The 14080-nt window shown below is 47.8% G+C and overlaps 2 protein-coding genes across 6 annotated transcripts in view; one reads left to right on the top strand and one right to left on the bottom strand.

Moving 5' to 3' along the window:
- The first annotated feature begins 576 nt into the window (after window positions 1-576).
- On the top strand, window positions 577-8871 carry fastk (Fas-activated serine/threonine kinase). The gene is made up of 10 exons (XM_049010748.1): window positions 577-1098; window positions 2694-3507; window positions 3606-4076; window positions 4327-4475; window positions 4793-5009; window positions 5523-5682; window positions 5765-5856; window positions 6175-6853; window positions 6941-7055; window positions 7580-8871. Exons 2-10 carry the CDS (start codon window positions 2736-2738, stop codon window positions 7664-7666), a joined length of 2742 nt encoding a protein of 913 aa, XP_048866705.1. The 5' UTR covers window positions 577-1098; window positions 2694-2735; the 3' UTR covers window positions 7667-8871.
- A 1406-nt stretch (window positions 8872-10277) lies between these two features.
- slc4a2a (solute carrier family 4 member 2a) overlaps window positions 10278-14080 on the bottom strand; it is a 40971-nt gene continuing 37168 nt past the window's right edge. For all 5 annotated transcript variants that reach the window (XM_049010399.1, XM_049010398.1, XM_049010402.1 and 2 more), the window contains 3 exons: window positions 13831-14000; window positions 13490-13663; window positions 10278-13387 (listed from right to left, as the gene is read on the bottom strand). In XM_049010399.1, coding sequence (XP_048866356.1) covers window positions 13307-13387; window positions 13490-13663; window positions 13831-14000 — 425 coding nt within the window. In that variant the 3' untranslated portion in view covers window positions 10278-13306. The remainder of the gene's footprint in view (window positions 13388-13489; window positions 13664-13830; window positions 14001-14080) is intronic.

Raw genomic sequence — 14080 nt, 5'->3', positions numbered from 1 at the left:
AACTTTACCTAGAAGCACGCAAGATATAAATGACTGAATTAAACTCATTTAAACTTTGAATTAAACTTTTTTTAAATAAAAAAATGATTTTTAATGTTTCACTTGCCATCAGACATTAAATAAATCCTTGTTCAACAATATATTTAAATGTTAATGTAGAATGTGAAAACTGTCTCAGTGCGATTTCATGCAATGTTTCAGCTCCATCATGTATGATCAAGTGAACTTTAACGCACAGTATTGCAAAAGTCAATAAGGCATTACAGAATCCGTACTACTGAATATTTGCATTACATACATTCACGATTACACCCCGGCTATAACTACATATTCAATAAATATTTTAGATACATTTCATCTTACGCTAACACTACAGTTCACAATTCACAATTTCAAGGTCGCCGGTGAAATCTTTCACGCGCTTATCTTCTTTCCTGTTTATTAAACTAAGGCTATTCTAATTGGATAACGGCAATAAAATTAGAATTTCGATTGGTCAAAGCGTTTCGGACGCAGTCCTTTATGATTGGTTCCTTTATTTGAGCGCTGTCTACTATTGGCTTTTCACCTAGGGGGACGTGTGGACTGTAAAAGCCCGTTGGCTGCCGGGAAGATGGCGGACGCCAGAGCAGCGGCCGAAGCCTGCAAGTGAAGCACGGAGGACTCGTTCCGATATCTTTACGGGTGCGGTGGGCACACGGCTGCCCGCTTCTGCTTGTCCGAGCCTGCGGCAGTTTAGCTCGTATTGCCGAGCGAGTCCAAAGGGGCCGCTGGCCTCGGTGATGTGGCCGGCTGTTGCCGTCGGTGCAGGAACGGTGCTTTACCATTAGCGCTGCCCGACTTCAGCCACGAACGGCGGGGTACTCGACCCTAATCCGCCCTATCCAGCTGTCATCCACGGAGGCGTTTTCCCCGTGACTCTCCCTTAGCAGTGTTTTAGGCATTAAGCGAGCCAGCGCAGCCCCATTAGTGGGTCGGCTAGCAACGTGCCCCTACCCGTGTTACGCCGCAGCGTCTCCGCCCGTAAGCGCATTACGGGCCCGCGTCTCCGCCGGACATGGACTGAATTAAGACCTCGGGACAGCAAACCCCGAACATGTAAGTGAAGGGCGCGGCTCTCTGTCTGCATACCGATTACGGGTCGCAATCGCAAATTCCGCCGCAGCTCTACAGAAGTACCCCACTCTAAGGTACAACAGCAGGGCACCTCTGGGGATCTGGACCTACAGCCCAGGCGTTGCGATTTGCTATCCCTGGTATCCGGTGCTTTAAAGGCCAAATGTGTTAATTTAAATGGATATTAACTGTAAGATTGCAGTCACCAGTGCCTCATAATATTTCCTCTCACAATGGCTCTCAGATCTCTGATGGTTTAATTTGATATTATGTATGAGTATTCATGAGACCCCCACAGAGTGTCTGGACATTGTTTAAGGTCAATATTCAAGCCTTTGGTGTGCAGGGGCTTCAGTGGTGTGGGAAAAATATTATAATTTGAATGGTATTTGTCATGACAACCATGTGGCGTGGATTTTCAGGGCCGTTCTGTGATGTTCATGAAGCCCCTCAATATCATGCTCTTTTGAGGCACAGGAAGCACCAGTACATTGACCTCCTTAACTTTCTCCCAGTCACATTGATTTCTTCATTTGACTGTTCAGAAATTGACTATTTAAAAACACTCTGTAACTATGTCAGTTAAAATATCATACACAATAGGTCTCTTCTGTGTGTGAGTGTGTGCGCGCATTAAAATGACGATCTGAAGGAATGGTATATGTAGGCGGTTGGGCTGCACGATATCAGATTGCGATATAATTGTGATACGTACCCATAACAACACCCTGCACCATGCAACAATCTCCAGATATTTAGTTAACGGGTGAACAGATTTGATCGGACACCAGCTTTTCAGTACTATATGATTCTCCATCTGTATGAATGTGGCACATGCCTGTGTTTATTAAATTCGGTTAGCGGAGCTTCCCCCCTTTTTTGGTAAATCACGGAAGCGATAAGCACTGAAGTGGCGCAATGGAGAGGAACAGCTCAGCAGCCACGGCGTATTTTCAAAGATGAGATATCCTTTCGCATTTTTAAGTCTGACGCCTTCATTAAACATAAGGATGAGCCGTATTTATGCAGATTACTAACATTTTGGGCATCACAGTAAGCCTCTCATTAATATTTTAGCCGTACTACTAATCTGCTTATCAGATTGTTATTGTGTGTAAACATCCGCATAATGCCAAAAAGCCTTGTCATGTGATACCGTGCAGCCCTAGTGGGTTGTGTGTTCTTAAATGTTGGATGTTCTTAAGTTATAATAATTGCATTTTGTTGTGCTGGTGTTCAAGTACAGGTGGTTTAAGTGAGGTGGAGGGTCTTAACCCTTCTACAAAGATCAGACTTGGTTCTGGAATTCAGATTAAAGTGACTGGTTTAGTTTTAAAAGGCGGCTCAGTGGAGCTTATTCTGGTCATGCTGAGACACAGTGTTCAGTTTGATCAGCCTTAGGTCAATAGAGCATGTTTAAGAAAAGAGTAGTTCCCTCAAGTGGACTGCCCAACTTGTGTAGAACCTATGGGGAGAGTCTGTTGCTGGCATATGTCGGCTCTGTGTGATTGGCTTTTTGTTGTTGTATGAGAGAGTTTCTTGGATAACTCTGTGGACCGGCCTCTTTCCCCTTGCAGGTGTAACCTTCCACTCTTCGACGTCAGCTGGCTCCACATACCATGTTGTGGTTGCCGCACCAGGTCGGCTCCCTAACCCGTGACGCGGTCTTCCTTCTGCTGAAACTCTTCCGCCTGTCGAGCCCCCCAAGCCCAGGCACCTGCATCAACATGTACGCTACCCGTTTCTATGGCGGTGGCGGAGGCGGGGCCAAACAGGGCCGGCGGGCTGGTGTGGTGGGGGCAGGGCTGCCCATCCCTGAAAACCACCACCAGCCTCTAGCCCCTCATGCTCATCTGGGCACTCCGCAGAACTTCCCACCTGTCTATCAGGGACGGTTGGACGGGCACCGCACCCACTTCCAAGGTCATCACCACTATCACCCACATCCCCAGCCTCACCCACCCCAGCCCCACTACCACCCCAGCGCCCACCTGCACCACAACAGAAAGAAGACTTGGAACTTTATCCATGAGAAAATGAGCTATGATACCTTCTTCACCATGAAAAGGTTGATCGATCGCTCACGCAGCGTGGATGAGGTGTTGCGCTGGGTCACGCAGAACCCCAGCAAGATCTCCTACAACCACTACCCCATCGCTCTGCAGAAGATCGGCCAGCTCCTGCAGCTGCAGCAGGCCGTCGGTGTGACCATGGCCGGGGTGGAGGGCGCCCTGGCCCCCACGTCCGGAGGGACGGGCGCTGGGGAGAGCCACTTCCGACAGGCTCTGGAGCAGCCGGAATTCCAGACTCTTTGTGAAGCCATTGTAAGGGACTGCACCAAATTTGACAACTTCAGTATAGTCAACTGCCTCTATGCTGTGGCTGCATTAGGTAAGATATCATTAGGGTGTAAAACCATGTTTCATTCATGAAAATGGTGTCATGCTACTGTCCTGTTCTAAACATGCATGAATCTGTCGCCACCCCAGGCCTCCCCAGCGAATCACAGATAGTCCAGGTGCTGGAGGAGGAGTCACGGAGCCGCCTGTCCCAGTTCAACCAGAAGGACATCTCCATGGTGTTCAGCAGCAGCATGAAGCTGCACCCATCCAGCCAGCACCCGCTCATCGAGTCCTGCTTGTCAGGCCTGGAGAAGAACATCGAGCGAGAGCGCCACCCACAGACCCTATTCCTGTTGCTGTCCTACTATCGACTCAAATGGCGTGCCCTGCAGGCTGATGGGCATTCCCCCGAACAGCTGCTAGCCAACCGCAAGATACTAAGACTAGTGAAGCACACACTCGCCAGTGTGAGTAGCGTGCGCGACCATGAGATGGCGCTGCTGGATGAGATGTTGTCTGCCTGCGCCCGTGAGGCCAGCAACAAATCCCTGGAGCTCATTTTTAGCTCCCACCTCTTCTACCAGAATCGTCAGGAAAAGTTTGTCAGCAGTCTAGCAGGTAAGCTATATGCTGTCTCTTCCCTTGTGAAGGAAAACCAGGATTCCTGGGAGGGACGTTTGTGTTCCTTGTTTTGACTTTGGATCCGAACGAGCTGCCTCTTCTTAATAAAACCCCGTTGTTTGTCCCATTTTAGTTTGAGGGTTTTGCTTGCATGTAACTTCTTGCTGCACGTTGTGGGCACGGTTAGACGCGGATCGAATAGGCTGGTCAGCAGCAGTGACCTTCTGTCTCCTGGGTCTTCTGACAGAGGAACTGCCTAAGAAGGTGGAAAGCATCACTCCTTTCACCATGGCGCTCATTGCCAAGTACATCGCTCGCCACCGGCTGCGTGAGACGCGCCTGCTGGACACTATTGCCGACTTCCTTGTCAAGAAGGGCGAGTACCTAGACAGCAAGGTGTGAAGGCCGACTCCTCATTCGGATGCGCTGGGTGTATTTTCAGAAGTGTTGATACCCTCTAGCTCAGGGGTGTCGAATACCAGTCCTGGGGGGCCGGAGCCCTGCACAGTTTTGGGATTTGTTTCATTTAACACCTGATTGAACTCCTTGTGCTGATTACCACACAGCTGTTGAGCTGAATCATTTGTGGTGGAACAGGGAAATAGCTAAGCTACACAGGGTCTCGGCCCCCCAGGACTGGAGTTCACACCCCTGTTCTAGCCCTTCTGCAGGCTTATGACCATGTCTAACGTTGTCCCCTCGTTTCTTCCCAGGTGATTCAGAAACTCGTGTTCCCCTTCAGCCGGATGAGCTACCGACCATCCAATGAGACACAGTTCTTCTCCAAGCTGGAAGAGGTGCTGGAGCTCAAAGCTCTGAGCTCCCCACTGGCCACCGTGAACATCCTCATGTCTCTATTCCAACTGGGCCACTTCCCAGGCCTGGTGCTGCACCGCGTCTTCTCTGCCTCCTTCATTAGTAATGTCACTAGTGAGTCTGACTCTTACTCCCTATCCACTGCTCCTGCCACAAAGCTAGTGCACTGGGCATTATTGGGCTGTTTAAGTCATAGAGATGTTTACCTTCGTTCAGAATTTGGTGGGCAAGGGTCCTGTGAGGAGGGGAAGTTAGGACAGGGGCCCTAAAAAATTTGGAACATAATTGGATTGGTCTGGGTTGGGGTCCCAATGTGGTGTACTTTCATGGGACCCACAATCTGCAGTGGCACCATGCCACACCGCACAGGTTTGCTTTCGCAGTCAAGGCAGGTGATAGCAGAGATGTAAATTGTGCTGGTGGGCCCCCCCCCCTACTCGAAGCCCTTTTAGGCTTGGACAAATTACCCATGTGTGTAAAATTGTATACACAGACAGACAGATCCAGTCCCTATGAATATTAGGCTTTCAATGACAGCGATGTTGATAATTCCAGTGTGACAAGGTGGGTGGGAGGTTCTGGAGGTTCATGTCTGCTGCTCCCCACCTCCCTCCCCCCGATCCGCAGATAGCCCGTATGCCCTGATCGTGAGGCGCTACTTGTCGCTGCTGGACGCCGCCGTGGAGCTGGAGTACCGCGATTACGACGGGCCGCGCCTACAGGATGCCCACAAGGTTCTCATGTTCGACCACGCCTTGACGGCTGACGAGGTCAATCGCAAGTACAGGTGCGAAGCCGCTTCCTTCTTGCAGTGAGTGCTGCCGGTGTGCAGGCACTGCGCCTCTAAACGGCTCTGTGACTGTATGCAGCTACAAAGGGCTGGTGGCAGAGGCCTTACGGCAGCTGGTGGGGGAGCACGGATACAAGCAGGACGAGGTGCTGGCCCCCGGCTATTATACAGGTACGGGGCCCCCACCGAAGGGCGGCTTATCCATACACGGTCACGAACCTGACGGGAGACAGTGGTCACAATCAGGTCTCAACGGGTGCAGGATTTGATCACTTAAGGTAAAGAGAATGTTCTGTAGGATTTAGAACCAAAATTTAGTCCATGTAGTAATTCACTGGACAGACTATAGAAGGTGACTGACGCAAACCTCACGCCGTAATATTACTTTAATATTAATGTGTAGTTTTTTATTTTTTTTTTAAATATATATATATTTGCATGTAGGATTCTGTACAAAACTGTTCATAGGTTCCCTCTTCATGTTTTCAGATTTCCTGTTGTTGGTCGATAGCTCTGGAAGTGTTCTGCCAATCAAGGCTGGGGCAGGCTCCCTGGGGGTGGGCGTCACTGGGACCGTCCCCCCCAAGTCCCCAGAGGCACAGGGCTCTTCTGTGAGCAGCCTTGCCTCTGACTTCCAGAAGTTCTCCCCCTTTGTCCAGCTGGAGGACAGCGCCGAGAAGAGGACAGAGGATGACCTCGCACCTTCTGAGCCCACATTTCTTCCACATCTCATGAGGTCTGCGGCCCCCAGTGCCTCTGCCGCTCAAAGAGGGGCCCCGAATGGGGGTGGGCCGCTCGACTACAGTCCTTACTACTCCTCGTCGGATTACTACACCAGCCTGGCAAAGGAGCAGTCTTTGGAGAGTCAGGACAGCTCCACCCTCAGCAGCCCCTCTGATTGCCTGGCTCAAGCGGTTCCCCAGGGCACGGCCGGGGGGGCGCCCTCCGACTCCCTCTTCCAGTTTTCTATAGGCAAGATCCTCGAGGACGAAGGAGCGAGCACAGAAGCAGCACGGACGGCCGACTGTGAGCTCCCCACCTTCTACGAGGGGGTGCCGTACTCCGATGGGGGGAAAGGGGGCATGAGTCCTGCCCCGCCATTGCAGCTTCACGCCGCAGGCTGTCTGGAGACGGAGAGGGCGTCCCGGGAACAAGAGCAGGTTAAGAAGTGAGTATCTGCATTCTTTAAGTCTCGATGTGGGGAGGATTTGCCCTTTGATGCCCAGCGTTTGCACGCATTTCCTTCCATGTGCAGGGTGGTCATGTCTGTGAACGACAAGTGGCACTACTGCCACAACTCAGACGTGCTGGTGGGCTCCCGAGCCATGCGAGACCGTCACCTGCAGCTGCTGGGCTACGTTATCTTGCAGGTGGGCCGGCTGCGGGCTCCTCTTTCCCATGGTCACTGTACACCTGTGTATCCTATTTTTGGGCAGCCCATGCATTTCTGAGAAGGACCTGAGAAGCACTGGTATTTGTTTTAGAGCTGTAGACGTGAACATTTTGACGCCAGTGGTGTGTGTGTGTGTGTGTGTGGTCCAGGCATACCTTGCCTTGTGGGGACCAAATGTCCCCACAACGTGATGAATGCCCGTTTTTTTTAACCTTATGGGGACCAGTTTCCCGGTCCCCAAATGGGAAAACTCTATTTTATAAAAATCCGTGACTGCAATGAAAAAACTAAAAATGCAAAAACTCTTGTATGTTTTTTTTTTTTTTTTTGATTACTTATGGTTATGGTTATGGTTAGGGTTAAGGTTCTCATTGTTGGGATTAGAGTTTTTACCTTAGAAATGAATGGATGGTCCCCACAAAGATATGAATACAAACGTGTGTGTGGGGGTGTGTGTGTGTGTACTCTGACGCCAAGCTCTGCCTTTGTCTCCCCTACCAGTTGCCCTACCTGGAGCTGGAGAAACTGAACGGCATTGAGGAGGTCAAGCGGTACCTCAACAAAAAGCTACTGGAACTGCACTCATGACAGCAGCAGTGGTCTCAGAGGGTCGCAGTGCCAGTGGCTGTGGGCAGGCTGGGCAGGGCTGCCCCAGAGAGGATATTTTCTGTAACTGTTCCTAAGTCCCTTTTTATATCCTGTACTTAAGAAGTTGTGACGCATGTCAGGTACAGTCCAGGGTTGGAACAAATATTCTGCCGTTCGGCAGGGTGGGGGGAAGGTAGTAATAGGGTCTGATGGCGAGGGGATCTGGCTGCAGACTTCATATTATTTTCAGTAACTGAACTCTATGGTCATTGGGGAATCTTGGGTTAAGAACTAAGCAAGGCTTGTTAATATTGTTTTATGATACTGGTGTACCAATGTGGGAATGTAGTTGTGAGGGTAATTTGGTATGCAGTACTCTGAAAGTTTAGCAAAAAAAAACTATACAAATATATATGTATATTATATTTTCTATATGCTGTAAGAAGAGGTTTCAGTGCAAAGCAATGCATGCAGTGAGACCCTTTTTGGCCTAGTGCTGATCCGTTTGGACCTAGCTGTGGTGCGATTACACCCGACATTCACGTGCATTACTTTAATCCTGGGCGTTTTGACTCTTGGCAGTGATTCTCGGAAAGCAGTGAAATCAGACCCATCTCAAGATGTATTTCTTCCTACATCTGCTTTGGATCAAACAAGCCAACCGTATCTCTAATAATATTTCTCGTTATATCGTCCCAAAGAATGCCCATTCTGTTACTTTGCGATCTTCGCTGTATACTGCTGGGTGAGTCATGGGCAGGGTGTCACTGATGGGAATCATTAAAATCAAGGTGTACGTTTCAGTCACCTGCATTTTGCCTCTGCCTGGATATCAGGCTGATCGTGAACCTGGAGCAGGACGTGGTGTTTCTGTCGTGTGTCATGTTCTCGTCCCGTAAGAGGCCTCACTTACTGTATGGTTTGCCTTTGCACTTTGACAGAACCAGCCTATTTTGCTGAGCTCAGAGAGAGCAGTAATTTATTGTTGTCGTGGGAGGCAGATGGTATGTGTGCGTGTTTGGGGGGGGAAGTGGGAAGGAAAGTGGGAGTGTTTGTTTATACATCCGAGTTAAAATGTCTATATAAAAAAAAATTAAAAATACCAAGGGAAACGTCTCCGGCTTCTCTTTGAATCGGCGAAGCTCCTGCATACGGCTTTTCTTCCCCGCAGCAAGAGGATAAAATTAAATTTTAGATGCTGCTCACTGGTGAGTTCTGCTTTTTTTTTTTTTACAACAGGTCCGTGGGCGACTCGTGCGGTCCTCGGGGGCATCCTGGTGTAGAGTGACCAGATAATCCATGTCGGGGGGGGGGGACACTTTGAGCTACTTCAGATTTTACAAACTGCATTAAAACTGAACGGCTCCTGTGCTTCACTAAATCGCTCAGTTCTTGTGGTTTGACTGGTTTGTTTCCTTGATTGAAAGTTTCATCCAGCTGTTTCACATTAACATTCGTGACACGTGCATGATTATAGGAGACTGACCAATCAGCAAACAGCAAGAACTCAGTGCTTAAGTTAAATCTAGGTGCTTTTAATTTAAATGGTAGTTTACAAATCCTAGTTCAAAGTGTCCCCCCTGGCATGGATTCTCTGGTCACTGTATCCTGGTGCCGGGGGCACCATGTTGGCTGTTGGTGACCCTGACGCTAAAGCACTGATCGATTTCCCTGCTCTTTAACGAATCCAGTAAACCCTCCCCTTTCTCTCCCGTCACGGGCAGCCCTGCCTGGTGGTAGTTCACTTTCTGCTCCCAGTAATAAAATAAACATTTGAATTAGCAGGTAAAAAAAAAATTTTACCCCTAAAATCAATTCTCAAAGTGAAACACTGATAGAAATAATCGATATTTCAGTATTGATCCGCACATCCTTACTCTACATCGCCCTAAGGACTCTGGTACACCCTTAAACAGGCACATAGATTTACTAGTTCATTCACAATATAGTTATATCGAAGCAATGTAAATGGATTTGTCACGAGTAACCGACGTAACATTTATCACAGAACTTATAGTAATCCCAATACACAAATTGATCAAAAACTAAGGCTATATTATCTTAAACCTAAACTGGTCTGCTTTTGAAACCAGGGTATCATTTGTGGGGCGGCATGGTGGTGCAGTGGTTAGCACTGTTGCCTCACACCTCTGGGACCTGGGTTTGAGTCTCTGCCTGGGTCACATGTGTATTGAGTTTGCATGTTCTCCCCATGTCGTCGTGGGGTTCCCTCCGGGTACTCCGGTTTCCCCCCACAGTCCAAAGACATGCTGAGGCTAATTGGAGTTACTAAACTGCCCATAGGTGTGTGAGTGAATGGTGTGTGAGTGTGCCCTGTGATGGGCTGGCCCCCCATCCTGGGTTGTTCCCTGCCTCGTGCCCATTGCTTCCAGGATAGGCTGCGGACCCCCCGCGACCCAGTAGGAAAAGCGGTTTGGAAAATGGATGGATGGATGGGTATCATTTGTGTTTGTGCAGATTCACCAAGGGTATGATAAAAAAATACAGCATTTCAGTATAACCTGAAATTCCATGATAAGAATGGAAAACATTAACTACAATATTCTGTAAGACACCACCAGCAGATGCAGCCATTCACATATAGTAGCAGTGTTTTAAATATAAAATTTAATTTTTGATCAATATATTTGAGCAGAATTTGTACAGAGGACAACATATCAACAACACACATTTTGGAGGTTGATTTCATAATGGAAGAAAAAACAGCGGTCATGTGATACTCTTGACTCTCTCCATATTTATACCAAGCACACATACTGCGCATACTGTCCTTAAATCATTTATCTCAAAAATAAAACCACCATCACAGAGCTTTCAGTACACCAAGCTATGAACAAATTGTGAGCATGAAAAACATCTTTCTCACCGGCATGCAGACCGTATGTAGATGTAGACATATTTGACAACTTTGGGTACTTCTTAAGTCAGATAATTCATAGTAGAACTAAAATGTGATGTTTGGGTCTGTCGAGCATAGAGGAGGTACTCCAAGCAGGTTAATGCTCAACGGGGTTTCAGAGGCAACACATAGCATGTTCTTGGGCTTTACTGGGCTCATACCTGGAAAATGCCATATAGACTTGGTCTTAATTTTACAAAGTAGGCATTTACAGATTCAAATGCTGGCCAAACCTTTACCTTATACTTTGCAGACATCCTGATGTGGCAGTGAACTTAAGGGTTTTCACTCAGAACTGGAAGGGTGCCCAAAGGCACCTAGAACAACTTCAACAACACAGACTGAATGCAACACTGACGCCCATGAATGTGACACTGCAGGAGATGACGACAGGCATGTGTAATCTGGTTACTTCAGCCAGATCAGTGAGTCCTCGGGGACCCCCCACACAGTCCACATTTTTGCTCCCTCCCAGCTCCCAACACACCTGTACCAGGTAATCGAAGTTCTCGATTGGTTGAGATATGTGGACTGTCTGGGGGTCAGGACAGGGCTGGGAAACAGCGGCTTGGATGAAGGCTGGACTTGTGCAGTCTGGAACGTCCCCTATTTGTTCCTGCTACTTTGATTCGATCGTAGGATATGACTCCAGGTTTATGTTGAACTAGCATCAATGGCACTAACTCTGAACTAACTTTGAGACTAGGGCTCCAAAGATTAGAGGTGACCCTCCTTGTACAGGCAGCGAAGCCTTCATTTAATCTACTATGTGCTATAGAAAAACATCAATTTAATTCAAAAGCATAGACTTATTTATTTGAACATACATGTAAATATGTAAATAAATCCCCACCCCTTAGTTAATGCAATGTTGAAAAGCAGTCAAAACTGGTGTCCAGTTGTAGCGTGCAACATGTAGGATAGATCATGTTTAATAGGAAAATATACTGATACACTGCTACACATATACATAAAATGAATCTGCGAAGAACTCATTCTTTGTCAACCACAGTTTAGCACTCTTAAATGCTAAGGGGGGTCGTTTAAAGGTTCGTCCCAATTCACGCGGACTGCATCATTTTATAAAAAAGGTAAAGCTGTAATAGATGAATGGTTTCATATGTTGAAGGCACAATTGGAAATAATAGCAAATAAGAGCCGCTCGTTCCTTCATAGAGGGATCACCTTTCACACTGTAAACTGCAGCATCTAGTCATGCCTCTGGCAGGCCTCCCTTAAAGTTGCTTCGTGCCTGTTCACTCTATACAGCCAAACTGCTCATTCCACATTTTAGAGGAAATATCGCACGGAAAAGATAAGCGCCACCATCCAACACTGGAACTCCCCAATGACCAGGAATCTCCATAACTTCCAGTTTAGTTAACTTTAAAATGTCGGTGTCATGTAAACCAAGTAATAAAGAATTTAAAAAAAAAAGTCTCACACTGACTAAAACAGCAGTGAGGTAACCAGTTAAAATTCACAACTTACTGTAATAATACGATTAAAAAAAAAAAAACACACAAAATTTTCAGGTTCATTGAACACAAATTGGAAAGAATACAAGTGAAAAAGTCACAGTGAGAGTAGAAACAGGACCTCGGGTATCATGGGATGAACGCACAAAACAACGGAGACTGACCAGAAATGTGTTCGACAAGATGCAAACGTGGAATTTAGCCTTTGGTTCTAAGAGATGGAAGAGACCGACTTGTTGATCATGGAAGATCAAGGGGAGCCGGGTATGAGGCAACGACAGCTGGTTCGGGTCACAGTGAGATGCAGCTTTTTGTCGGTGTGGTGAAGTACACCACCACCCAACCTAGCGCTACTTTAAGTAAGGCGACTGTTAAAGCTCTGCGTGGTCGTTATGTACACCAAACATGAACATGGCCACGTTCACAGGCATTTTAAAGAGAAATTTCAGCTTCTGTTTCATCTGGTCGAATCGCTGAATTATTCAAGAGACCACACCCGCAAGGTGAACTTTAACCCGGACTGTGCCGAGTCCACAAGCCAGATGTTAATAAACAATGAACCGCGGTCAACGTTCATCACTGTGCTGAAACTGGCGGCGCAGTGAGCCAGTGGAAAATCAAATCACTGGTGCAACCAAAGGAAAGCAGAAGTTTCAGCCACAAAACACAGCTGTGAGCGAAAGAGCAACAGTGCAGAGTAGGGGCTATCTCCCCCCCCCCAGTGTGTGACTGAAAACCATGTCTAGGTATAATGTTGGAAAGGACAGGACAGATACTTGGACATCACAGACGATACAGATATTTTCCAGATAAAAAGAAGCTGGTATATGACGGTTGACAAAAAAAAAATGTTGCTTTTTTGACATTATTCATACCTGTCCCCACATGTTGAAAAATGGGATTAATAAAGAGAGAGGAAACACCGGCGTGGGGGATGTGCAGGCATCCACGAGGAAGCTGTCAGGAAAACAGGTGACCTGTGGCCCCTCAACCGTGTGTTACTGCTCGGGAGTTTAAATAATGAATCTCATAGTGTGTGACACCTGAACACCTCATTCCCATGCCAACCACCTTAACCCATGTTTCTGTTAAAAAAAAAAAAATGTTCGATGATATAAAATCAGAAGCAGTGACACATTTACAAAATGTACACGGGCCGGAGCATTTGCCTGCTGCCCTTCTGCCGCTGGCTAACTGGAGGGCCGTGTCACCCTTCTGCCGCTGGCTAACTGGAGGGCCGTCTCACACCGGCATGTGCATTTCCGTGTACTCGTCCTGCCCCTCCTTTTCGTCAAACGTTGGCTCTGCCTCATCTGAATCCAGCTGTAACACAACCACAGGGAGTTCAACAAATGGGGTCAAGTCTGGATTAAAGGTACGCCTGTCGCGCCGTGCACGAGCGCCCCCCCCCATCGGATAACTTACGCATTGCATTTCACGTGTGGTGAAAATCTGGGGCAAGAGGAACATCTTGAGCGGGACAGTGAGGATGAGGACGAAGGGGAAGGCCAGTGAGGCCACAGTTGACATCACTGCCCAAAGCACTGCCAAGCAAATCAGCTGGATGCCTGTGAAGATGTGCATTCGCAAGGTACGGACCTGGAGAGGGAAGGAGAAAAGCGAGTTCTGAGCAGCTAGGATACGTGCAAAAGAGTTCATTTCAACAAGCGGCACTATCAGACTATTCATGCTGTTTATTTATGATGATAGTTATGTAAAATAATATCTGTAGCCCCCCCCCCCCCCCAACCCACCACTCCAGGTACCTTTCGCACATAGCTGTGATCAGGATGGTACTTTGGGGGCATCAGCAACAACATCATGCGTTCAGTGAGCTGGATGCCGTTGAGTGACATCACACCCATGTAAAGGAAGATGCCGAAAAGCACAGCGATGGGGATCTGCCGCAGGAGGTCACCGATGACAATGGACAAGCCTGCAGAGTGGCAGGGGAGACGGGGTGTAACGTCAGATTTCAGTATGTGGGACAGGTGGGGAAGTGGGGGGGGGAAACAG

This window comes from Brienomyrus brachyistius, chromosome 4 (genome assembly GCF_023856365.1).
Source record: "Brienomyrus brachyistius isolate T26 chromosome 4, BBRACH_0.4, whole genome shotgun sequence".
Lineage (NCBI taxonomy): Eukaryota > Metazoa > Chordata > Actinopteri > Osteoglossiformes > Mormyridae > Brienomyrus > Brienomyrus brachyistius.
The sequence above is the reverse complement of the archived record's forward strand: the minus strand, read 5'-3'. Positions and strand labels throughout refer to the sequence as shown.